General features: G+C 38.5%; 1 protein-coding gene across 1 annotated transcript in view; it reads right to left on the minus strand.

The window, feature by feature from the left end:
* Window positions 1-25,094, minus strand: part of b4galnt4b (beta-1,4-N-acetyl-galactosaminyl transferase 4b) — a 140,793-nt gene that overhangs the window by 28,091 nt on the left and 87,608 nt on the right. Inside the window, exon 10 of the mRNA XM_083549882.1 lies at window positions 16,431-16,509. Coding sequence (XP_083406008.1) covers window positions 16,431-16,509 — 79 coding nt within the window. The remainder of the gene's footprint in view (window positions 1-16,430; window positions 16,510-25,094) is intronic.

Consider the following 25,094-nt stretch of genomic DNA (forward strand, 5'->3'; position numbering starts at 1 on the left):
ATTGATTTATTTAACATTGGGAGAAACTCAAACATGCGCCTCTCTGCACCTCACAACCACATAAGAAAATTTAATATATGGCCATATATATAAAATAAAGTTTGATGATATATGTGAAGATATATAAACTTATTTGTAGTTTTATTGGTTGCTTGAGACAGATATAATAAACTATATGTAAAAACATGTGGAAAGCATTTTTCTTTTTACTAATGTTTCTATACACATTTAGGGTACATATACATTAATATATTGTGTAACACTATTCAGGATACATTAGAGTACATTTATGAGATACCTGATGTTGAGTTATGGAATTAGTTACTATGTAAAAAGTGTCACAGATTTGAATGTAGAATTTGCTCATGGGATTATTCAACAATGATACACTCCTAGAGAGTAATTTAAAAGGTCAGTTTATCTTACACATCTCTGCTGTTGGATGTAGATACACCAAATGTAAATCGAAATTGTTTTCAATTGTTCAAATCAAGTAGCACATTATGAGTGTGTGCATTATAAATACAAGGATAAACATCCTAAATTTTACTCCCTATAGATAAATAAATCAGTGCAAATATGTTAAAAACGATGTATCGTGATACAAATGCCAACATGTATCCCATGCACACTTTTTAAACCGATGAATCATATCGTTAACTTTTATGCCAACGCACCAATGCGAATCGGTGAATCTTACCATCCTCACTACATGGCGTATCTCTCGTTCTCTTTCTACTGCTATCACAGACAACTACATCACCCCTCTAGGAAATAACTTCAAGCTAACAAACACTAAAAGAAAATGGGACATCCAGGGTAAATTCCCATCTTAGTGTTTCTGGGACAGGATTATAAAATATCCAACCAAATCCTGATTAAATTTTTCCAACACATAGATATATATACAGTGAGGAAAATAAGTATTTGAACACCCTGCTATTTTGCAAGTTCTCCCACTTAGAAATCATGGAGGGGTCTGAAATTGTCATCGTAGCTGCATGTCCACTGTGAGAGACATAATCTAAAAAAAAAAATCCAGAAATCACAATGTATGATTTTTTAACTATTTATTTGTATGATACAGCTGCAAATAAGTATTTGAACACCTGAGAAAGTCAATGTTAATATTTGGTACAGGAGCCTTTGTTTGCAATTACAGAGGTCAAACGTTTCCTGTAGTTTTTCACCAGGTTTGCACACACTGCAGGAGGGATTTTGGCCCACTCCTCCACACAGATCTTCTCGAGATCAGTCAGGTTTCTGGCCTGTCGCTAAGAAATACGGAGTTTGAGCTCCCTCCAAAGATTCTCTATTGAGTTTAGGTCTGGAGACTGGCTAGGCCACGGCAGAACCTTGATATGCTTCTTACAGAGCCACTCCTTGGTTATCCTGGCTGTGTGCTTCGGGTCATTGTCATGTTGGAAGACCCAGCCTCGACCCATCTTCAATGCTCTAACTGAGGGAAGGAGGTTGTTCCCCAAAATCTCGCAATACATGGCCCCGGTCATCCTCTCCTTAATACTGTGCAGTCGCCCTGTCCCATGTGCAGAAAAACACCACCAAAGCATGATGCTACCACCCCCATGCTTCACAGTAGGGATGGTGTTCTTGGGATGGTACTCATCATTCTTCTTCCTCCAAACACGTTTAGTGGAATTATGACCCAAAAGTTCTATTTTGGTCTCATCTGACCACATGACTTTCTCCCATGACTCCTCTGGATCATCCAAATGGTCATTGGCAAACTTAAGACGTGCCTGGACATGTGCTGGTTTAAGCAGGGGAACCTTCCGTGCCATGCATGATTTCAAACCATAACGTCTTAGTGTATTACCAACAGTAACCTTGGAAACGGTGGTCCCAGCTCTTTTCAGGTCATTGACCAGCTCCTCCCGTGTAGTTCTGGGCTGATTTCTCACCTTCCTTAGGATCATTGAGACCCCACGAGGTGAGATCTTTCATGAAACCCCAGTCCGAGGGAGATTGACAGTCATGTTTAGCTTCTTCCAATTTCTAATGATTGGACCTTTTTTCACCAAGCTGCTTGGCATTTTCCCCATAGCCCTTTCCAGCCTTGTGGAGGTGTACAATTTTGTCTCTAGTGTCTTTGGACAGCTCTTTGGTCTTGGCCATGTTAGTAGTTGGATTCTTTAATTGATTGTATGGGGTGGACAGGTGTCTTTATGCAGCTAACGACCTCAAACAGGTGCATGTAATTTAGGATAATAAATGTAGTGGAGGTGGACATTTTAAAGGCAGACTAACAGGTCTTTGAGGGTCAGAATTCTAGCTGATAGACAGGTGTTCAAATACTTATTTGCAGATGTATCAAACAAATAAAAAGTTTAAAAATCATATATTGTGATTTCTGGATTTTTTTTTTTTAGATTATGTCTCTCACAGTGGACATGCACCTACGATGAAAATTTCAGACCCCTCCATGATTTCTAAGTGGGAGAACTTGCAAAATAGCAGCGTGTTCAAATACTTATTTTCCTCACTGTATATTGTGACGACGGGCCTCCACCTCAGGAACCAAAAGGGGCAAGTGCTCCGAACTTAACCGTCAGCACTGTGCGGAAGTACTGCGCTGAGACGTCGTGTCCCAACGCAGCAAACGAGGAGGCATGGCGTCCTTACAAGGCACGGCTGGAGCTCATTTGGAGTGGCAGCCCCTCACTGTCTTCAAGCCCAGCGAGGCTTATAAAAGGCAGCCAGGAGGACAGTGAGGTGGAGAACCGACTAATAGCAGCTTTCTTCCCGGTTTCTCTCACTACAGGCTAAAGACGGCAGATGCAGAAGAGGAACCCGTGTAACGCCTCGTAAGTGAGGGATGACTCATGGGCCTTGCGGCAGGAAGACCCTGACCTGTACGAGCGGATGGTGACTGTGGCAGAGTCAGCCCGCCTGTCAGGTGTTTTGCTTTTTTTGTTCTTTGTCTCTAAACCATCCTCACATAAGTTTACTACCCTGTTGTGTTCACCTCTTCTTAGTCCTGTTATCCTGTGATTTCCGGGTTTAGACCTTTATCTTCATTAATTTTTTTGCTTTGTTTTTGATTTTCTTGTTAGGTGGTGCTCGCCTCTTAACCACAGCCATGAATTCCTAGCTACAGGGGTGTTAGTAAAGTCAGGTACTGATGGAGGGTGTGCTAAGGAGGCCTGTTTTGCAATCGAAGGTCCATCCCAAAATGTTTAATAGGGTCATCTCTATAGCTGGGGACTCCAGATCTTCCATTATGGATCTCAATTTATGCATAGGGTCATTGTCATGCTGGAACTGGTTAGGGTCTAGTTTGAGTATGGTTTGGTCCAAGTGAAAGGAAAATGTAATGCTAGTCCAGCCAAAGACGATTACAATTATATAACCTATACAATTTTGTGCCTCCAACATTGTGCTTACTGTTGAGGAAGAACCAAATATGGATGAAAAAACCCTAATACGTTTGTGCATATAGTGTACATGCATGCACTGTCATCTATGTATGGTATGCATGCAGTTAGTATTCCCTCCACACTTCTGCATATATATTCAAGGTCAGCTGTGCTTTTCGGGAACCGACTGAGTGCTGCTGCTGCACAATCGCAGGATGTGGGATGCACATACTATATGCAAATGCTGTAATGCTGACTTGTCAAAATTATTGCACAAAGCACACATTGTGTAATGGATGACGCAACGCATTTACAGTATCGCCGTTCAACCCTGACTAGTATCCTGGAACCACACGACTCAGGTTCTTAATTGTTTGGAAGTTGTATAACTTACAGTAGGTTGACCCTTGGCTTAGTATTTACTCATTCATCTGAGATACAGTATTATTCAGGGTGTCTAGTTACAAACAGTGTGGAACGTCACTCTGGAGCTACTGCTGATGGCATTAAGGATAAATTCATGCAAAATAAGACAGTAACGGATCAATAAGGTTTCGAGATTACTTATATTAATCTCAAGTGTTTTAAATCAAACCGGACAAATAGGAATGCTGGTCCTAACAAGCCTCCAAAAGTGCCAAGCCCTTGGCTGCACAGCATGCATTCTTTCTTCACTCTGCACGCATTGCATCAGAAACCTTCTTGTTTCATCATTCTCTTCTTTCCTGCTCTCTTTTTCTCTCTGACAAAAATAAATAAATAAAAATCAAAGTTGCTGCACATTAGCTCCAGTATTATGTTGAACACCTGCAATTGTCTAAAAAGAGCCAAGTAGATAGGTCACACCAAAAATATATTGCGGTGGCATTACGTTAGATGTGTATTATTAATTGTTTGCATATGGACCAGCTGAAGACGTGACAATCCTTTACAGTTTTTCTCAGTTGCTTTAGAGCAGGGGTCCCCAAACCTTTTCTCTGGGAGGGCCACCAATTTTTTCTTTGTTTAATAGGGCAAAAATGATCTGTCAGAAAATTACATAGACCTGACTGACTGCCAGTATAATTGTGGAGATTTTATTCTGGTTTTAAAAGTATTTATTATGCCTCCTATTTACTTACTTATAAATACTGTTTGTGGGTGAATCTAACAAAAAAATTGTCTACTAAACTAAAGGTCGACCGATTTTATTTTTCAATACCAATAGTGAGGGTGGAATGTACTTGCCGATAAACGATTAATCACCCAATAGTTTTTAAAATGGATAAAAAAAACAAACAAACATAAAACTTTATTACAAAAATGTTAAAATGTAAAACAGTACTGAATTATGGACATGTGATAAACAAAATAAATATGAATATTCATTTATAAACAATTATATAATTTATATAACGTGCAGTGTGCAGTCTCAACTGTAAAACCACATCGCAGTGATTGGCCTCTAGAGGCCGTTCTCGTAATGACATCTGACCGGAAGCAGGAAAAACTATCAGTATGGATTTTTTTCTAGCACTATCAGTGGATCAACCTCTATTAATAACTAACGGAAGTTTTACTTTGAAAGCCAACCTTTATTATTAAATACAGATGATATGAGAAAACCTATATTTAAAATAAAAAAATGTAAATATGTTTCTAGCATTGTTCGGAGGGCCGATCCAAATTTAGGGGCTGGTCGTAGTTTGGGGACCCCAGATCAGATATGAAATTCTCAAAACTACTTTTTCAACCTCCACATCATGTATTTACTTGTGCACATCATAAACACATTTTCTTGTTGCTTTGGACAAATTGAGAATGCTTTGGTACATTCATTTAATTGATTGTGTACAATTGTCTGCTGTTTCTTATTGATTGTTTTCTATTGCATTTAAAATCCCACATACAGAAATGTGTACATTTGTGCTGTTAAAATTCATAGATGCCAAACAGAAGAAATTCAGTCTTGTGCATTTTTAATCAATGTAATCAGAACCATAGTTTACATCAAGAAATACTGGAAAATGACCATTTTGATAATCTTGCTTGTTAACAAAAACAAAAGGACTGATTGCAATGATACTTTCTTTTGAGAGATGAACTAAGGATTTTGTAAAGTTACAGGTGTAACAAATCTCCCTTGTTCTGTGCTGGAAGAAAAACAGACAGGCAATAGTTCACCAAGCACAGCTTTTTAATTTAACTTTCAGTTTCGCCCCGGGGCTTTTCTTTCCAGTACTCACACCAGGGCTCACCCACACTTTTGCGGTTCCGGACACCTTTTCTCAGCATCCACCCAGGCCCACTCCCAGATGGTTTAAAGACGACTGGTCTTTCTTCTGCATAAGCTCGTCTCATTATTGGAATGCCACATCTTTCCTTGGTGCTCACCAGAGCTCCTGTGTAGATAGGCATGCCTTTTTTCTTAACCTCCACCCAGTCACTGTTCTGAGACCCTTTTGCCAGACGATGGAGTACCCGTTCTGCTGGCAGTCCCATCTCGCTAAACGGGATGCAGGTGGCGGCTGCAGCACTCCTCCTTGGTTTGGTCACGTTCCCTCATCAGCGAAATCTCCCTGGCATCATACATCTGTTCAAGCACGAGATTTCGGCACCACTGTAACAAATCTCACTGGTTCTACACTGGAAGAACGACAGACAGGCAAAAGTTCACCTAGCAGAGCTTTCTTTATTTTACTTTCAGTTTTGTCCCGGCTCTTTCCTTTCCAGTACTCTAGCCGGGGCTCATCCGCACTCTGGCGGTTCCGGGCACCTTTCCTTGGCGTCCGCCCGGGCCCACTCGTAGATTGGCCGGTCTTTCCTCTGCATCTGCCTGTCTCACTCATGGATCGATTAGTCTCATCAGCTACGGGTAAAGTTTTACCACTCGTTACCACCCTCCACTCATGAACTGCTGCCACAACAGGCTTTTTCAAGAAATCCAATGTTTTGTGCTGTTTGTACAAATTGTTTTAAAAAATGTACTTACTGGTTTGTAAATATGAAGGATGACTCAAGAAATGCTCCAAAAAGAAAAACTGTACTATACAAACAATATCAGGTCAAAGTCAGCTGCAGACTCTAGTTTGAAACAACCAGGACGATCACGCAATATGGCCGACACTGATGGCAACTGGGAGTGTACGCATTCATTTTCCCATTCCATATCCCACAGCTACTTACTTAGCACAGGAGTTCCAAATCCCACATAAACCCACACTGTATAAAAGACTTCCTTTTAACATCTCATTGTAAAGTATCGTTCTCAGTAACCTGTTTCTCTACCATACCAAGCTATATCACCTCATGTTGGATATCCAGTTTTAACTCTGATGTCCTTGTATTTTGTTTTTGTTCTCTGAATTCTGTAAGCACATTACTTGGCCTCGGCCTGTTTGTCGACCATGATTATTGGTTATGGATTTTCCTGTTTTGCTTATTAAAGAACTTTTCTGTGCAGCGCTGTTTTTTGAAAATATCCAAGCGTAAACCTTCCAAGTCTAAAAATAGAATATAACATTTTTCCCTAAGAATTCAGAAGCTACTGTTAAGAGATGGCATGCCGCACTACTAATTCAGGACTTTGATGAATAAATGATTTCCCTTGTTCTCCATGCATAATTGAGGACTCTTTCTCTCTTGCTTTAAAATTTATTTAATTTTTTTAATGCATTTTTTTGTCAAGACACGGAAAGAGTAAGAATAAAGCCCCTCATGATTATCTTCCTTGTGAAGGAAAGGCTCGAAATTCCCCTTTGACAGCGAAACCCAATGAATTTATTCATGCCACACGTCTCCCATCTTTGAACTGACTCCTACACACCATCGCTAATTTTTAATGGAGACAAAAGGGACCTAAACAGAACGGCTCCATGGCGTAGCTTTTCTTTATGCTCGGTAATTTTGATGTACGTGTGCCATAGTGTTTAACCTTTTTTTCCTTTCCAGTGATGGAGACTAAATTAGTTCTGAGAACTTGGGTCCTGGAGGAGTGGTGAAAGGGTCATCCATGGTTAGGTTTTTTCTTGGTGGGAAGAAAATATGCTGAGTAAGAATGTTTATTTATTTTTTTTTAATTCAAGACAGGTACTTTCAGAACCTTAATCCAGTAAGTTAATACCGATACTAATATTTTTTTGAAAGCTATCCTTATTAATACAAAATTAAAAAAAAAAGTGCCTGGGCTTCTCTATTGTTACATTTATTTTGGAAAAAATAAATAAATAAGTAATAATACAAAAAAAAAATTATTATAATAATTTTTTATATATATATATATATATATATATATATATATATATATATATATATATATATATATATATATATATATATATATATATATATTTAAAAGCGTGTTTATGGAGTCCATATTCAAGTTGTCACAACCTGCTTTTACATTCCTTATTCTTTAAACGTTTTTAATTTTTTTTGAAGAAACAAGAGAATAATGACTCTCCTGCTTTTGAATAAATTATCTGAAAAGCTCTAGATGAACCCTGGTTAGTTTGTATTGTAAACAGAGACACATCGGGAGAAGATATAGTGCCTATTTACCTTAAGTAAATATTCCATTCACTTGATGGAAAAAAATAAATCCCAGTTAGGATTACCGTCAGCATTGATACAACACCGCTATCGAAAGTATAGGTACATTAGGACCAATTTAGCCGTCCCTAACTATCAGCAGTTGCGCAATTTACATTTACAGCATTTGTCAGAATTCATTATCCAGAGCGACTTACAACTGAGCAGTTGAGGGTTAAGGGCTTTGCTCAAAGGCCCAGCAGTGGAAGCTCGGTGGTGCTGGGATCTGAACTTGTAACCAATGCCTTAACCACGAGCCACCACTTTCCAATTAAGTCTCAACATATATATTTATATATATATATATATATATATATATATATATATATATATATATATATATATATATATATATATACACACACATCACAGCACAGTGAAATTCTACATTCTCCAACTTCTTAAAATAACACTCACTCCTGTAGTCACAAAACCCTTGAAACAAAACACAGAGGTCGCTGCCTGTAACAAATTCACTACATCCTTGATTTTAACGTTGTACCACTTGTTCGCCGTTTGAGACCTGCTCGGGAAGAGCAGCACAGGTGGCGTTTTGACTTTATGATTAATAATTCATCAAAAAATGACTTTTGTCATTTGAGCTCTTTTCTACCTTATGGGTACCTGGGGAAATACGAACAGCAGGAGGAAGGCTGATCACTTCAGATTTTAAACACCCTCGTGCCCATTCAGTCTTTATCCTTCGCTTATGTGTTTATCTCTCGCTCCTTTTTTAGGCAGTGTGTAAAATCCAGCCAAATAAAAACCCTTTAAAATATAAGGCATAAGCTCTGGAGAATAAAATGTTTTTTTTTTTTTTATTAGTTGCTGTGTGAGAAGGTTACAAAGCAACATTTACAGGAAATTCATGCAATATTTAAACAAATCATATGAAAACACTGGGGCACCAGACTTTTCTAGCCATAGCTGGTTCTTCCCCAAAACTGTTCAAACTAAGTTGAAGGCACACAAATGTATAGGATGCCTTTGGATGCACTAGCATAAGAAATTCCCTTTATTTAAACTAGGGGGCCCATGCGTTGGAGTGAAAGATCTCCTGCTATAGAGCACTGACCTCTAACACCTTTGGGATGAATGTGAACGCTGACTGCACTCCAGGCCTGTACATCAGTACCTGGCTTTATAACATCCTTTCTTCATAGGTAAATTCCAAAATCTAGTGGAACATCTTCCCAAAAGTGCAGAGTTCTTTATTACTGCAAATAGGCTCTAAATTTAGAATGGAATGTTCCACATTTGTAGAGGTGCAATTTTATGTCATTTGCTTTAATATAACCCCAATTGCATACTGCATTCATGACAAAAGCCTGGCTTTGTAGTGGCTTGGCTTTCTCAAATCAAAAATACAGTAATTCCCCGTTTATCGTGGGTGGTTTTGGAATGTAACCACCAGTATTACTGTATTTTCGATTTGAGAAAGCCAAGCCACGATAAAGGGATATAACTGATAAACGGATGCCACCCCAAAAATGCTATTTTATTTGTACAGTACTGTACTATATTAACATTTTACTTCATTGTATAATTTATCGTTTTTTATTATTATTATTATTATTATTATTATTATTATTATTATTATTATTATTATTATTAATACATTTTATTGTTTTAACATAAAACTCAAAGTTTTTTGGTTTATCGTGCCATTCACAAGAGATTATCAGCGAAACAAATTAGTTATGTGGCAAATGCAATCCACGATAAACCGGGGGCGCAAGATTCGAAACGCGGTAAAGCGAGGGTACTGTATTGGGATCTTAAAACAGAAAATATGCCAGAATGCCAAGGACCATTGAGCAGTCTGAATACTGTATAAGGCAAGAATGAAACACCATTCCTCTCATCAAACTCCAGCAACTGGTATCATTAGCTCCCAGACGTTTAAAGACTGTTGTTAAAAGATGTGATGCTACACCGTGGTAAACACGGTGGTCTAAACACGTGGTCTGACATGTTGCTGCCATTAATTTTTTAAATTACCTTATTTTTCCTTAAAATGGTCAATTTTCTCAGTTTAAACATTTGATATGTTTTTCGATGTTCTATTGTGAATAAAATAGGGGTTTTGGAGATTTGCAAATCATTGCATTCTGGTTTAAATGACATTTTACACAGTGTCCCAACTTTTTTTAAATTGGGGTTGTAAAAACAATCATGAACGTGTATAATGATGGGGCTTTTTGTGCCTGTGTGAGACTGTAACATTTTACAGAGCTATAATATGCTACCATTTCCATTCTCGTGTGGATCCTGAGCTTTTATGGATATCTTATGATATATTGTTATATACATAACACGTTATATTGATGAAATAAATACATAAAACAGGGAGAAGCACTAATAATAAAACTTGCACACAATTGTAGCAAGAGTCAACAACCAGCATAGACAAATGCAAGACAATGAGTGAAGCAGGTTTGTGTGGATCGAATACTACTGATATTTTTGATACTGGTGTTGTACTGACAGGACGGATTCTAACATTAAAATCTCAATGCTTCTTAAGCTTTTTTATTTTAATGTACAGTACAGAGCAAAAGTTTGGACACACCTTCTCATTCAAAGAGTTTTCTTTATTTTCATGACTATGAAAATTGTAGATTCACACTGAAGGCATCAAAACTATGAATTAACACATGTGGAATTATATATGGAATTATATACATAACAAAAAAGTGTGAAACAACTGAAAAATGTCATATTCTAGGTTCTTCAAAGTAGCCACCTTTTGCTTTGATTACTGCTTTGCACACTCTTGGCATTCTCTTGATGAGCTTCAAGAGGTAGTCACCTGAAATGGTCTTCCAACAGTCTTGAAGGAGTTCCCCGAGAGATGCTTGGCACTTGTTGGCCCTTTTGCCTTCACTCTGCGGTCCAGCTCGCCCCTAAACCATCTCGATTGGGTTCAGGTCCGGTGACTGTGGAGGCCAGGTCATCTGGTGCAGCACCCCATCACTCTCCTTTTTGGTCAAATAGCCCTTGATGCCTTCAGTGTGACTCTACAATTTTCATAGTCATGAAAATAAAGAAAACTCTTTGAATGAGAAGGTGTGTCCAAACTTTTGGTTTGTACTGTAAGTTTAATATCTACTTAGTGTGAATAGGAACTATTTCTATTCCTGTTTTCTTCTGCTGTGCCTCCATTCATAATACAAACACTCAGTCACATATCTTGAGATCTCTGCATCATCTTGACCTTCTGAGAGAATAAAAAAAAAAAAAAGCAAAACAAGAGAAAAGGCAGAGCAGGAAGTGGCAGATTTGAAGACCACAATGGGAGGACGTTTTGGAGACAAGCTGAAGTATATAACAGATGGTTTGGTCATGTACAGAGGGATATTGTGTATATCGGTAGAAGAATGCTGAGGATGGAGCCGCCAAGGAGAAGGAAAAGAGGAAGACCAAAGAGGAGGTTTATGGATGTAGTGAAGGAAGACATGCTGGTAGTTTGGAAGAGGCAGATGTAGAGGACAGTATGGAGACAAATTATCCACTGACCCCTAAAGGAAGCAGCCAAAAGAAGAAGAAGAAGAAGAAGGTTGGTTGTATTTATGGCTGCCAGCATGATCTTCCACAACTGGAAATGTCCCAGAACTACAGACTTGAAAGACTGTTTTTATGAGATGATTGAAATTGCTTCATATGTGTGAATGTTGAATGAATAAATGAAAAGAGACATAGCGAAACATGCAAAGAATGTGGGATACTTTCTGGCAGCAAATGAATATAAAAAAAAGGGATAAATGAGCAAAGCTGCTTGACAGATCTTTCATTTCCATGTATTTTTTATCTTGATTGTATCTCACTGATGATGACAAAAGGCTGAATATATAAATGTAACTGTGATTAATCAATAATGTGATGATGTACAGAGTTTTTGACTGTTGAAATAATAAAAACTTGAATTTCCAAAAAAAATAAACAAATCCAAAAACACAACATACCTTTAGACAAACCGGAAAAGGTTGGGATAGTTTGAAAATGGAATACTTACTGCTGATTAAATTAACTTCCTGTCATTAAAAAAATACAGGAAGTAGTATATCTTAAAGATATTTTACGCTTTTACACACACATGCGGTCTTTCTCCTGCTGCAACTTGTAGTACTTTCTGTATACTGTATCTTGAATACAATAATTTATAATAATATTAATTTATAATAAAAATAATACATTTATTTGTTCATTTGTTTTGCATTTCTCTGCCGGACTATATTTTATTAAAACTTACTTTGATAATAATGATAATAATGTTTTGGATCTTTTTAAATAAATGCAACAAAAGAGAAGCCCAATCTATTGTTGAATATTTAGTAATAACAATGATGGCTTTCAAAAATAACTAACTAATACGTTTTCATTTATAGTGAAACAGGAAACCGGTGTGTGTTATCAGTAACATGAGTGGGTCATGTGACAAAGAAAGTGAATTGACTGCTTGGAAAATGTCATCCAAAGCCCTGTACATATACGAGGTGTTTATGTTGGATGTCACCAATGCATTATGTCGAAATCATTCATATACCTGTGTTATCCCTTTGTTCTGGAATGTGTTTATTTCATGCCACTCTAGATCTCCCTTTGATTCATGAACGCACATGGGTATGCTGTTATGCACATTATAATAGTGCTATTTAAAATCAAACAGGCAGTGCTGCAGCGAGCGTGGGTATCAATAAACACTTTTATAGACCAAGATTTATTACAAGGCATGCATGCCTTGATTCATAATGCCTCATTTCTATGAATCTCCCCATTGTAAATTTGTATTCACTGACATGTTTGATACCGCCAAAGAAGCAGCAACTCATCTCAGGTCATTAGCTTAGCATTTTGCAAATGTAAATCAAAGTCCTTCACGTTATAAGGATTTCTTTTTCCAGCATGTAAATTGCACCATTTTCCAACTTGTCACTGATATCGCCTCTGCTTTACATAATGTGTTTCTAAAGTAACAGCAAAAACAGGGATAGAAGCAGACAAAAGAAGGAGCAGCAAAGACAAATGGAGCGAGAGTAAGACAACAAAATTATGCTATTATAAAATAAAGACAGAAGAAGAATAGTTTAAGCCTTTTAGCCCGTCTCAAGATGTAGAAGACGCTAAGCACCTGCTATGAGGTGACAAATCAAACATACATTAGCTACTCTACTATTGAAAAAAACTTGTGTGTTTCACACTGCTGTCTTTTGGTTACTTGGGAACCTAAATAAGCTAAACCGTGGAAGCTAACAGCAGTGGTGGATGAGGTACACAAACCATGTACTTCAGTAAAAGTAAAAGTGCTCCTTTGAACTTTCACTTGAGGAAAAGTACAAAAGTATTTGCCTTCAAATGTACTTAAGTATCCAAAGTACTATGATTTATTACGGCTATAATGTTCCTATTATCGTTTTTATCACAAGACTCTTTGCTTAAACAACTCAGTTTATGTGAAAAGACTCTAACGCTACTCTTAACACACCAATCTATTAATAGAATGATATTAATAAGTCAAACACTGATTGATATCTTTTAAAATGATCATGAGCACAAACTGTCTTTTCAACTACTTTAAAAGAAAATCACACAAATAAGGCCACAGTGTTGTGGCGAGTTCGAGTCAGGAATTTCTTCCATCACTTATTACTGTCGAAATGCTCTGCTTGCTGTCGAACTGATACTGAACTTTTTGTTCGTGCTTTTATCCATTCATAAATAAAAAGAAATGACTAAAAGTACGATATTTGACTTTAAAATGTAGTGAAGTTAAAGTGAAAGTCTCTCAAATGGAAATACTTACAGTAAAGTACAGATACGTACAGATACATTAGATACAGTAACAAATTACATTTAGTTCCTTGAAACTGTACACCACTGGGTAAGGCACGAAATACATATGTGGAGCTAGCAAGCTAGTTAAATGCATCAATATATAAAACAAAAACATTACATAAACATATAGCACACTGTGGCGGGTCGTGCATTTGGTACCTGGGCCTTCATTGGGGACTTACCCGACCTAATCCACCTCTTAATACCACCACTATCACGACGCAATTATAGAAACCATCAATACTATACAAAAACGCAATATAACAACGCGTGGCATTACAAACAGAGACGCATTTCGCATATTGAGAGTGAATACCATTTTACAACCGCAACTGCGCCACAAACATCATCTGTTGCAGTTCAGAATCAATATTTGTCTAATAACATGACAAAAACATTATAAAACACAACCTATTTACCAGAGATGCAGACTCATAATTTGCACCGTTACTCAGAGGCTGTAAGCCAGTGGCATGGCTGCAGGAAGTGGGGGTGCTGGGGGTGCTGCAGCACCCCCTATTGGCGAGAGAGAGATTTTAAAAAAAATGTAGGCTATTAAAAATATTTTGCACAATTTATAAATTCCTTATGGATATTTTAGGAAATGATTTTGACACACGTAGGCTATTGAGTGTATTTTGGATTTTAATTTAATTATTTTGATTATTTTAATTATATTGATTTTTCAAGTTCATTTGTAAAGCGCGTTTCACACGCGCGGGTGATTTTAGTTTGGCTTTCTCTGGCAGCGCGCAAACATAGCCTAAATGCCTTGCCCTTGTGGAAGATAAAATTTGCTCTTCATACCTTTTACAACAACATGAAAATATCAGAAAAAGAGATCAGTGGTCTCTTTCCTGCTCGTGTTCCACATCCCTCTCAAAGCGCAGAGCGGGAGGCTATAACGCGTCTTTGTGTGGAAATATAAAACTGTTTTTTTTTTTTTTTTTTTTTTTTAAATGGATTCAACTTTATTATATTATGTAAGTTACCAGTATTTACTGATATTTATTTCAATGCTTTACAGGCTTTAGTGTGTTGTTTCTTTGGGTTTTTCTTTTATTTATTTCAAAACAACCACCGCAACACCACCGGTATTTGGTCCATTACCACCGCGGTGGTAAAAAAAAAAAAGTGCCATCGTCATAGCCCTATGTTATTTTTTAAAATGTATTCTAAATAGGCCCATAGGCTCACAGGTTTTTTTGTCCAAAAAAAAAAAAATAAAAAAAAAATTCACAGCACCCCCTGTTCAAAATTACTTCCAGCGGCCCTAGCCAGTGGTACCGCTCGTATTTACTGGTCTGTAAGTGGTGAACAAACCCTTTCCCGGGCTGAGACAAGCTAGCTAGCTTCAGGGTTGGCCGACCTCCTCACAATGTCTAGCTTTTCTTGAAAATGTATTTTTAAGTATGTCCGAGACCAAATCAATTTCTCTTCCTCCGTAGGTATAAAAAAACACAGATGTATTAATGTGTACAGAGCTACACACATGTTTTACCGGTCGAACTTGTCGAAACTGTAACAGTTTCCCTCTAACTAACCAATGAGAGGACGGAAAAAATCTGACGCTATTCTGGCCCAGCTAGCTGCCCTGTGAGGCGAGTTTGAAATCTGATTGGTTAAAGAAACAGAGCTATTTCTTAAGAAGACTATGGTTAAAAGGCCAGCAGTACTGACTTTGAAGGACCTGGGCAGATTAGATTGACATGGCAGCACATAGAGGCTAAAATCTGATTGGAGAAAAAATCTAACATCCACATACACATACTGGCAGCAGCGCAGCCAAGAAAAACACCACGAAATAAAGAGAATAAACTGTTAGGAATAAATTAATAACATTTCATGGAACAAATATTAGAATTTAGGTTGTAAATGTAGGTCAGTGCATATGATCGTGTTTAGGCCAGCAGAGAAGGCTTTGCTGGCCCTGACCGCCCACCACTGGTGGCTATGTATCTATGCATGCATAGTACAGTACATAAAAAAATCCTGACTACCCTCTTTTTTCTTAATGCGTTTACTCATAAGGAAACTGCACATTTTGCTAGAAGCAGAGCTGCACTTAATGACAACTTGTGTGATATTGTTCTGTGTTCACATGTAAATACATGTTCAGAGACTGAAACCTGTTTATGCAAATTGGCTTGCTTATTTAGGCCGAAGAATCAGGTGCCAACTCACTCTGATGTGGCCAAGAATTGGAGACAAACACTTTTACCATCAGAAAATTGTCAAACAACAAGAAAACAGTACATTGAAGATGATAGTGTATAATGTAAAATTCTTCTACAGCAGCACACAGTCGGTTTTGTCTGGTATGTGAAGTGCAGTTTATGCGGTGTGATTTAAAATAAGTACTTCTGCTAAACAAACAGTATTAATGTAAGTTGCATCACCATGAAGCCTTAAACACTGCCTTTATGCCAAATAAATATCAAAGATTTGAGTCGTTTATCAGGTTGTTGAACCTACAAATTAAAAACTAATACCTTGAACATGAAAGCTACCAGTCCCTGGAGCCCAGGCTAGTGATTCATCAACCCCTGTACCTACCTCTGGATTAGACCTAAAGGTATTATTAATCTAAGGCTTTTATAGTTTTAAGGCCAAACCAGACTTGTGTCAGTCTTGCACTGCTCAACTTACCCCGACCTCCACATGGTCTGAGCCCTTGTCATCCTGCTTATGTAAAATTTCAAAGTAGTAGCGCCTAGAGGCCATCAAGCTGTGAAAGAAAGAAGAGAAAGAGAGGACACAGAAAACACACCATCAGTACAGAAGAAAAGGGAAAGAACGGGGGAGTCAGAAAGGTAAGGAGAAAGAGGACAGTGTGGCTCTAGCTCCTGTATGAGAACACATGCTGGGTTAAGTATTCTGTCAGGTACAGTGTCTCCAGAGAGCCATGACATAAAATACAGTGGCACTACCATCTGCTTGCTGCCCCGTTTCCTCACTGGGCCGGAGATCTGTGATAGGACAAAAAATTCATCTTTTTATTTGTCTATTTACACCTTTTTTTGCACAGTAACTAATTGAACAAAAAGCAACAGAATAGGAGTGCACTGACCTCAAAGGATGGTGCAAACTAAAAAAGTTGCACCAGAATGGTGCAACCTATTCCTGACCACATCCCCATCCATCTCTGCAGAAATTCCAAGCATTTCCTTTCCAAACCTTTCCTTTTATAGCCAAATCTATCCTATCTCTGAACATGTTATATTGGTAGCCTGATATGCCAGTACCCCAGCACATTATGACCAACCCAGTTCACTTTCAGGAACTCTAGCTGCATCAACAACACTTTGGAAACGGTTCCGCGTGACGACGCTTTAAATCTCGTCTATACCAGGATGTTATATGAACACATGCAGTGAAGACGGCGCTAATTTGTTCAGGTAGCGTTTTGTGTGTGTCTACGAAATGTAAGGTGCGGACATTTTTTATGAATGGATAGCAAGCAATCCTTCTGGCTGTGCATTCTCCCTTGTCCCCGTTTTATCTTGGGGAAAACGCACAGTTTGGGTGTCGCTTGCTTTGGAGCGTAGCATGCCTAGTCGGCTCACATTGCTGCCGTATGCCCATGGGGACACTCTGCTCTTGTAGGGTGCTCTTCGAGTAGGGCGCCCATGCTCCTCATAGTTCTGGCCCCACTTCTGCCGAGGTGACGCAGTGACTGAGGTCATGGGGCTCGCAGTCGGATCTGGAAGAGGTTTTAGAGGCGGGCCTGTCCCTTTCTTCTGTCTCACCTGCCAGTACCAGCGCTCTCTCCCCGGGTTCTTTCCCAGGGTTCGGAAGCACGCCATGGCTGTGTTACAGGCTTACACCTGTGGTTCACCCTGTCAGAAGTCATTCTGCTGGACGCCCCTGTGGTGCCGATTGGCCTGTTGGCCAAAGCCGTAAATACGGTCAATCTCCAACCTTATTACCACCTTTCTCACCCCAATGTCCACCATCCTGAATCTTATTTCCAAAATTCCCAACCCAATTTCCAAAATCCCCAATTTAATTTTCATTAATCCAAACCTAATTTCCACCATTTCCAATCAAATTTCCACCGTAAATCTTTCTAAAAAAGGAAACAAATTTCTTGCTGATTTTAAGAGACCCGTCTTATTTTCACTTGTATATTTAGTATAGCCCTTTAATAAAAAAATAAGTACTTATCATCCGATTACTCGATTAAACGATGGAATACTCGATTACTAAAATAATCGATCGCAACAGCTCTAATTGAAATCCTGTTTGAAAATAGAAGCCCTCTTTAGGTTTCTATATAAAAATCTTCAAAGGTCCCTCCCCAAACAACAGCTTGGTACTGCTTGGCTACCACACCATCAGGTGCTGTAGTGAAGTAACAGTGATCAACCTAACCAACATTTGAGATCCATAATTCATACGACTCCCTGCTCCCATTCTATTCGGCTCACTAGTGCATACTTGGCTTTTCCAAGTCTACTGTGTATTATCTGAATTGTAAATTTAAGATGAAGGAGATCTTTTTGGCATAACTTATTCCTTGATTCACTTCCTGTCCCTGTTTTAGACTATGTGTAGAAGAAAGTGGGGTGGAAATAAAGGGAAAAGCAGGAAGCAAGAGACAAAAGGTAGAATAAAGATACCGGTAGACAGAGTTACGAGTGACAGATGGCTGGGATTGATGTTTTACTAAGCGGCACTTTAACCCTGACAAGCGATATGAGACGTATTCTTCATGATTATTATAAAATTATAATAGTTGCCACCAAAAACCCATGGTTTAATGCTTTCTATAGATGGGGTCTTGATTGTGGTGATCAGAACGTGAGATTGCATTTAAATACATGATTTGATATGTCAATTTTTGACGATAAAAACAAAAACAACAACATACTTTATTGTCCTTGTATAAAATACTATATAATTTATTGTGACAATTGTCAGCAAAGCAATGATATACACTATATGGACAAAAGTATAAGTCGTGCACAAAGCAAACTTCTTGAAGAAATGCTTTTCATAGGTTGGAGTTAAGGATCTCCTAATTTGAAGCTCTCAACCGTATAGAACACCTTTGGGATGAATGTGAACACTGACTGCACTCCAGACCTCCTCACCTCATCTACATCAGTACCTGATTTTACTAACACCCTTGTGGCTGATGAGCACAAATCTCAACAAAGTCTGGTAGAACATCTTCCCAGAAGAGTAAAGGGAATTATAAGAGGGCAAATTGAGACTAAATGTGGAATGCAATGCTCAAAAGGCACATATTATACTTATGACCAGGTGTCCACAAACATTTGGCAATATTGTATATAAGTATCGCACATAATGAAGTTATCAGAGGTATACTGCACACTGCTACATGTTCTACATTTATGCGATTGGGTGGAATCACATTATCCAAAGTTACTTACATTTATCTTAGTCATACAGCTGAGCAGCTATGAGATTAAGGGCCTTGTTTAGGAGCCCATGTGTGGCAAATTGGTGTGCCTGGGATTTGACCTCATGAACATCCAAAAAAACGGAAGGTCCAGTGCCTTGTTGTAGCCCACTAATCTACAACCTTCCCATCTACTTCCCATCTACTTCTAATACTTAAGATGGTACACTATATCAATAAAAGAAAACATTCCCTATTCGCTGTTATAATAACCTCCACTCTTCTAGGAAAATGTTCCACTAGACTTTGGAGTGGAGATTTGTGCTAATTTAGCCACAAAGATGTTAGTAAAGTCAGGTTCAGGACATGTTCAGTAGTGTTGAGGTCAAAGCTCTATAGCAGGAAATCTTCCATTTCAAACCATGTAAAGCATATCTTCATGAAACTGGAATGGATTGATGCAGAGGGGCATTATCATGCTTGAACAGATTAAGGTCTAATTTAAGTGAAGGGAAATGGAAGGAACATGTCTCCAACTTTGTTGTAACGGTTTGGGAAGAACCAGATATGTTTGGAAAATGCAGGTGTCCCAATTGTGTATTCAAATGTTGTGAGTTAATTGTTGTAAAAGAAAAACCCAACATAATTAGACATTTTTCCTAAAAAACAAAAACAAAAACAAAACAAAAAAAAGTATTAAAGTATAAACTGTGACTGAACTCGTCAGCTTTTTTACAGATTAGCTTGTAATTATTGGAAGAAATAACAATCTTGTTTTTGACACCAGATCCATCAAAAGACTCAGAGAAGCTCTTTAGAAGAGACTCCACAACAGTAACTATTCATTATATTGTAGTATACTGTATTCTGGAAATAATAATTTACTCGGCTTTAACATCTCTCCTTCTGTACTTTGCAAGCTAGCATGACATTTGCTGATGCTAATCTCTTAGTGAGAATGTAGCTACATTCTAATGTAGGGTGTGATCAGAAAATGAGGAATTGAGGCAGGAAAATGCACGAATCTCACTTAAGACAGCCCAGCGAAGCGTGAAAGTAGATAAGGACAAAACAGGAATACTTTCTGTCCGTAAACATACACACACCAAATAAAATGTGTTTACAATGTGTTGTTAACCTCCAGGGACACATAATCGACATCAGCATAGAAATCAGCACAGTGTGCGTGTTTTTCTTCTGATAAATGTCCTCTGTGACAGTATTTTCTGTCCTACATGTCTCTCTCGTCTCTGTCTGGAGGCTACTGCAGAGCCAGTTACCATGAGAAATGCTGAGAAGAACAGAAGATTGCACGAATGATCAGGATTCAGATTCTACAAACCAAGGCGAAAGATGATAGCAAAATATGGAATGAGAGAGGAAAAAAAAAAGAGAGGAAAGAGAGATAGATGTACAATGGGCTTTTAATTGGTTCACTAATTGCCTGGCAAACATTCTTCTCAATAACTGAGGCGGACTGAAGGATAAAAGTGGAAAGATAAAGCGGAAGGAAACACTGAGTAGGTTGTATAGCCCTGTGTAAATTTGGTCAGACTCGAGTGCCCTCCTGACAAAATAGAAGCGAGGATAAAAACCTTGAACCGGCTGCATACGGCTCTTTAATGAGCTATTCTTCAAAAGAAAGTTTCTGCCTTCTTCGCTAGTGCACCAATCACAGTAATTAAACGTTCACACTCAATATAATCTAATGCTGCGGCCAAGGGGCTAATTATCAACCTTGAATTTACCCTTGTTGTGAACAGAAATGATAACAACGAATTTGGTGAAAAAAAAAAAATAAATAAATAAATAAATTCCAAGCATTGTTGGGATTTTTTGGTTTCTTCATGCTGCTTGGGTGAAAACTTCTGCAGATGAAGCGGCTTCTGCTTGCAGTGTCGTTAATTTTGAAACATATTAAAATTGTGTTTATATATAAAGTCTGTCAAAAGATTGGAAACACCAAGTCTTTTATAAGTTTGGAGATACATGCTTGTTACTTTTCTATTCTATTAACAAAAAAAAAATTCTGCAGAACACATGCAGGACTTAGGATCTGTAGGGCATGAGATCAAATCCCAGCCACACCAAGCCACCACTCCTAGGCCCCTGAGCAAGGCCCTTAAGCCTATAGCTGCTCTTAAGTTAAATGTAAGTTGCGTTGTAATAAGGTAGTCTGCCAAATGGCATAAATGTAAAAAAAAAAAAAAAGAAAGAACAGTACTGCACTGCTGCCACGTGATTGGTCGATAGAAATAGTGCGTGAATATGTAAAGTGTGCACATGTTCCCAACATCAATACATTCACTGTCTAACACACTATAATACCGGATTTAATTCCAGACAAATCAGAACATGAAAACAGATCTTGTTGATTACGTACTCATAACCTGACACACACTCTGTAGATTTTTGGAGAAATATCAGGAGAGGGTTGACTGAATCTGACCCCGGAGATCTGCTGTAATCTCATTAATGCCAAGTGTTATGTTTGAAAAAAGAGGAAGATTTTTCTCGCTTCTCTGTAGCATGAAGGCGAGGAAGAAATCTATTGATCTCCCTCCAATTATTTTTCTTGTATGTTTATACTTTAGTTGCAGCATTTTAATTATTTAGTGGGTTTTTTTGTACATCATCAGGGAATATCTGAGTAGAAAATATACAATATGGACGAACGTATTGGAAGAACTGACTTTTCCAGCCATATGAGGTTTGAAAATATTAGCACAAAGTGGCAGACTAGGGGTGTAGCAGAACACAAGTCACGTTTCGGTTCAATTTGGATACAGTTAGGCATAAGAAATGCAAAATGTTTTTAAATAAAATGCCTGCTTTATCTTTTTCAAACTCAGTTCTCAGTTCTCAGTTCCTGTTTGAGAATTTGAAAGCAGTGCGTGGAGGATATTCCCACCAGAACTACGAACACACAGTACATTAACCACAGTAAGGGTACGTAATTTCTCTGCTATGGCGAACATCCAGTTCATTCAGTGTGTGAAGTGTGACATGTTTAGTCAGTCTCTCTCCGTTGTTGACGATAATTTTATCTGTAAGAAGTGTAAGCTAGTTTGCTATTTGACGGAGAAGATCTTAGCATTAGAGGAGCGCATCCAGAGTCTAGAGAGAAGTAGTGAGTGCGAGAGCAGTCCAGGTTCTGCAGGGGAAAGTCTGGATGCCCTAGGTGAAGTTAATATTCCCCCGACTCCGGCATTAGAGCCCTTGCAGCGGGGCGAATTGGTGACGACTCGGCGGCATATTCGCAAAGCCAAAGCTAACGCTAAGGCTCGCCCACGGGAGCACCATTCCTCTCCGCTTCACGTGTCCAACAGGTTTGCTCTCCTCAGTGAAGCACCCGCTGAGAAACCTGAAAGAGCTCTGGTTTTAGGAGACTCCATTCTGAGGCACGTGAAATTAGCTAGACCTTTAGGGGCACCAGCAGCACAGGTCATGTGTATACCGGGAGCCAGGGCGCCGGACATAGCAGGTCAGCTTAGATTCTTAGGAAAGCATAGGTTCTCTAAGATAGTTTTTCACTCAGGAGCTAATGATATACGCCTTCGACAGTCAGAGGTTACTAAGAGTAATATTATAGAGGTGTGTAAATTAGCGAAGGCAATGTCCGATGCTGTAATATTCTCTGGCCCCATCCCAATACGACATGGCGATGTAGCCTACAGCAGGTTATGGTCGCTGAACTGCTGGATGTCCGAGTGGTGCTCCAAAAATAATGTGGGCTTCATTAATAATTGGAGCATTTTTGAGGGCAAGCCTGGCCTGTTAGGGCGGGACGGTGTCCATCCCACTCGGGAAGGTGCTGCTCTCATTTCTTGTAGTATAGGTCATAGTCTCAGAACAGCACTAGTTAACAAGTGACTGTCTAGAGCCAAGGCCAGGGAGCAGACAGACAGACTAAACCGACCGTCTGCAAGCTGCACAGAGTCGTTACTCAGGATCCACCAAATTGAGACTGTGTCTGTCCCCCGAGCGAAACCAAAATATAGGAATTCTCAGAAAGTCTGTTTTAGTAACCTGATTAACATAAAATTAAATAGGACTGAACGCACAGCCAGCACCTCTGATCTAAAGATAGGATTGCTGAATATTAGATCTCTCACGTCTAAAGCGCTTAATGTAAACGAAATTATTACCGACCAGGGAGTTTAAAATAATGTGTTTGACAGAAACATGGATTAAACCAAATGAATATTTAGCATTAAATGAAGCGAGTCCTCCTGGGTATAGTTACATACACCAACCCCGTCTAAATGGCAGAGGAGGCGGAGTTGCAGCTATTTATAATAATAATCTAAGCGTCACACAAAAGACTAAACACAAATGTAAAACATTTGAAGTTCTTTACACCAGCATAAAATATTCAGTGTCTGAAAGCAGGTCCAGTCAGACAATTCCACTCATTATTATTTATAGACCCCCAGGGCCCTACTCTGATTTTCTCATAGAATTTGCAGATTTCATCACAAATTTAGTTACTTCTCTAGACAAAGCATTAATTGTTGGTGATTTTAACATTCATTTTGATCATCAGGAAGACTCCTTAAGAGCAGCTGTTGTGTCCATTCTAGATTCAGTTGGAATTAATCAGAATGTTATAGGACCCACTCATAGTGGTGGACACACTCTCGATTTGTTGTTAACATTTGGATTAAAAATAAAAAACGTAGTCATAATTCCACAGTCTGAAGCTATTTCAGACCATTATCTCATCTCTTTAAAAATTTGCCTCAGTCATTGCATTACTACTTCACCACGTTATCGTGTTAAGCGTACTTTCACGTCAGCTACAGCAGCGCGTTTTATTAACAATCTTCCAGAAATTACGATATTAGATAGATCTCCGTCTGACCCTGCAGAGCTCGACTGGGCCACTAAACACCTAGAATCAACATTACGTTATACCCTAGATGATGTAGCTCCCCTTAAGACCAAAATGATCAGGGAGAAAAAATTAGCACAGTGGTATAATGATCATACACGCACCTTAAAACAGACCACTCGAAAATTAGAACGTAAATGGCGTCAAACAAAATTAACAGTATTTCAAATAGCATGGAAGGGGAGCCTCCTAATTTATAGAAAATCTCTTAGTGCTGCTAGATCAGCATATTTCTCCACCCTCATAGAAAATAACAAGCATAATCCTAGATTTTTATTCAGCACGGTAGCAAAATTAACAGGGAATAAAAGCACTGCACTCACATGCACACCATCATTAGGTACTAATGATTTCATGAACTTTTTTAATAATAAAATTGAAAACATCAGGCAAAAAATCCAGACGGTTAATATAAAGCCAAATTATTTTACAAGTAACCCTGTAGACAGCAGTGTAATTATAACAGACAATCAATTACAAAGTTTTACTCCTATTCACGAGAATGACTTAATTTCATTAATTTCCTCATCAACCTGCATTCTCGATCCCTTGCCTACAAGTTTCTTTAAACAGATCATTCCAGAGGTAATTGAACCTGTTTTAAAAATAATAAACTCTTCCATTAGCACTGGTTTTGTACCAAAATCCTTCAAACTGGCAGTTATCCACCCCCTAATTAAGAAACCTGACCTTGACCCATGTCAGCTGTCCAACTACAGACCAATATCAAATCTCCCCTTCATAGCCAAAATTTTGGAAAAGGTTGTAGCACAGCAGTTATGCTCACACCTACTTATGAATAATATTTTTGAAATGTATCAGTCAGGATTTCGGCCTCATCATAGCACAGAGACGGCGCTAGTTAGGGTGGTAAATGACCTGTTATTGGCCTCTGATCAGGGTTTTGTCTCCTTACTTGTTTTGCTCGACCTTAGTGCAGCTTTTGACACCATTGATCACACTATACTACTTGCTAGACTTGAGAACGTTGTTGGAATAAAGGGAACGGCTCTCTCTTGGCTCAGGTCTTATTTGACTGATCGCTATCAGT

This window comes from Silurus aristotelis (genome assembly GCF_946808225.1).
Source record: "Silurus aristotelis genome assembly, chromosome: 9".
Classification (NCBI taxonomy): domain Eukaryota; kingdom Metazoa; phylum Chordata; class Actinopteri; order Siluriformes; family Siluridae; genus Silurus; species Silurus aristotelis.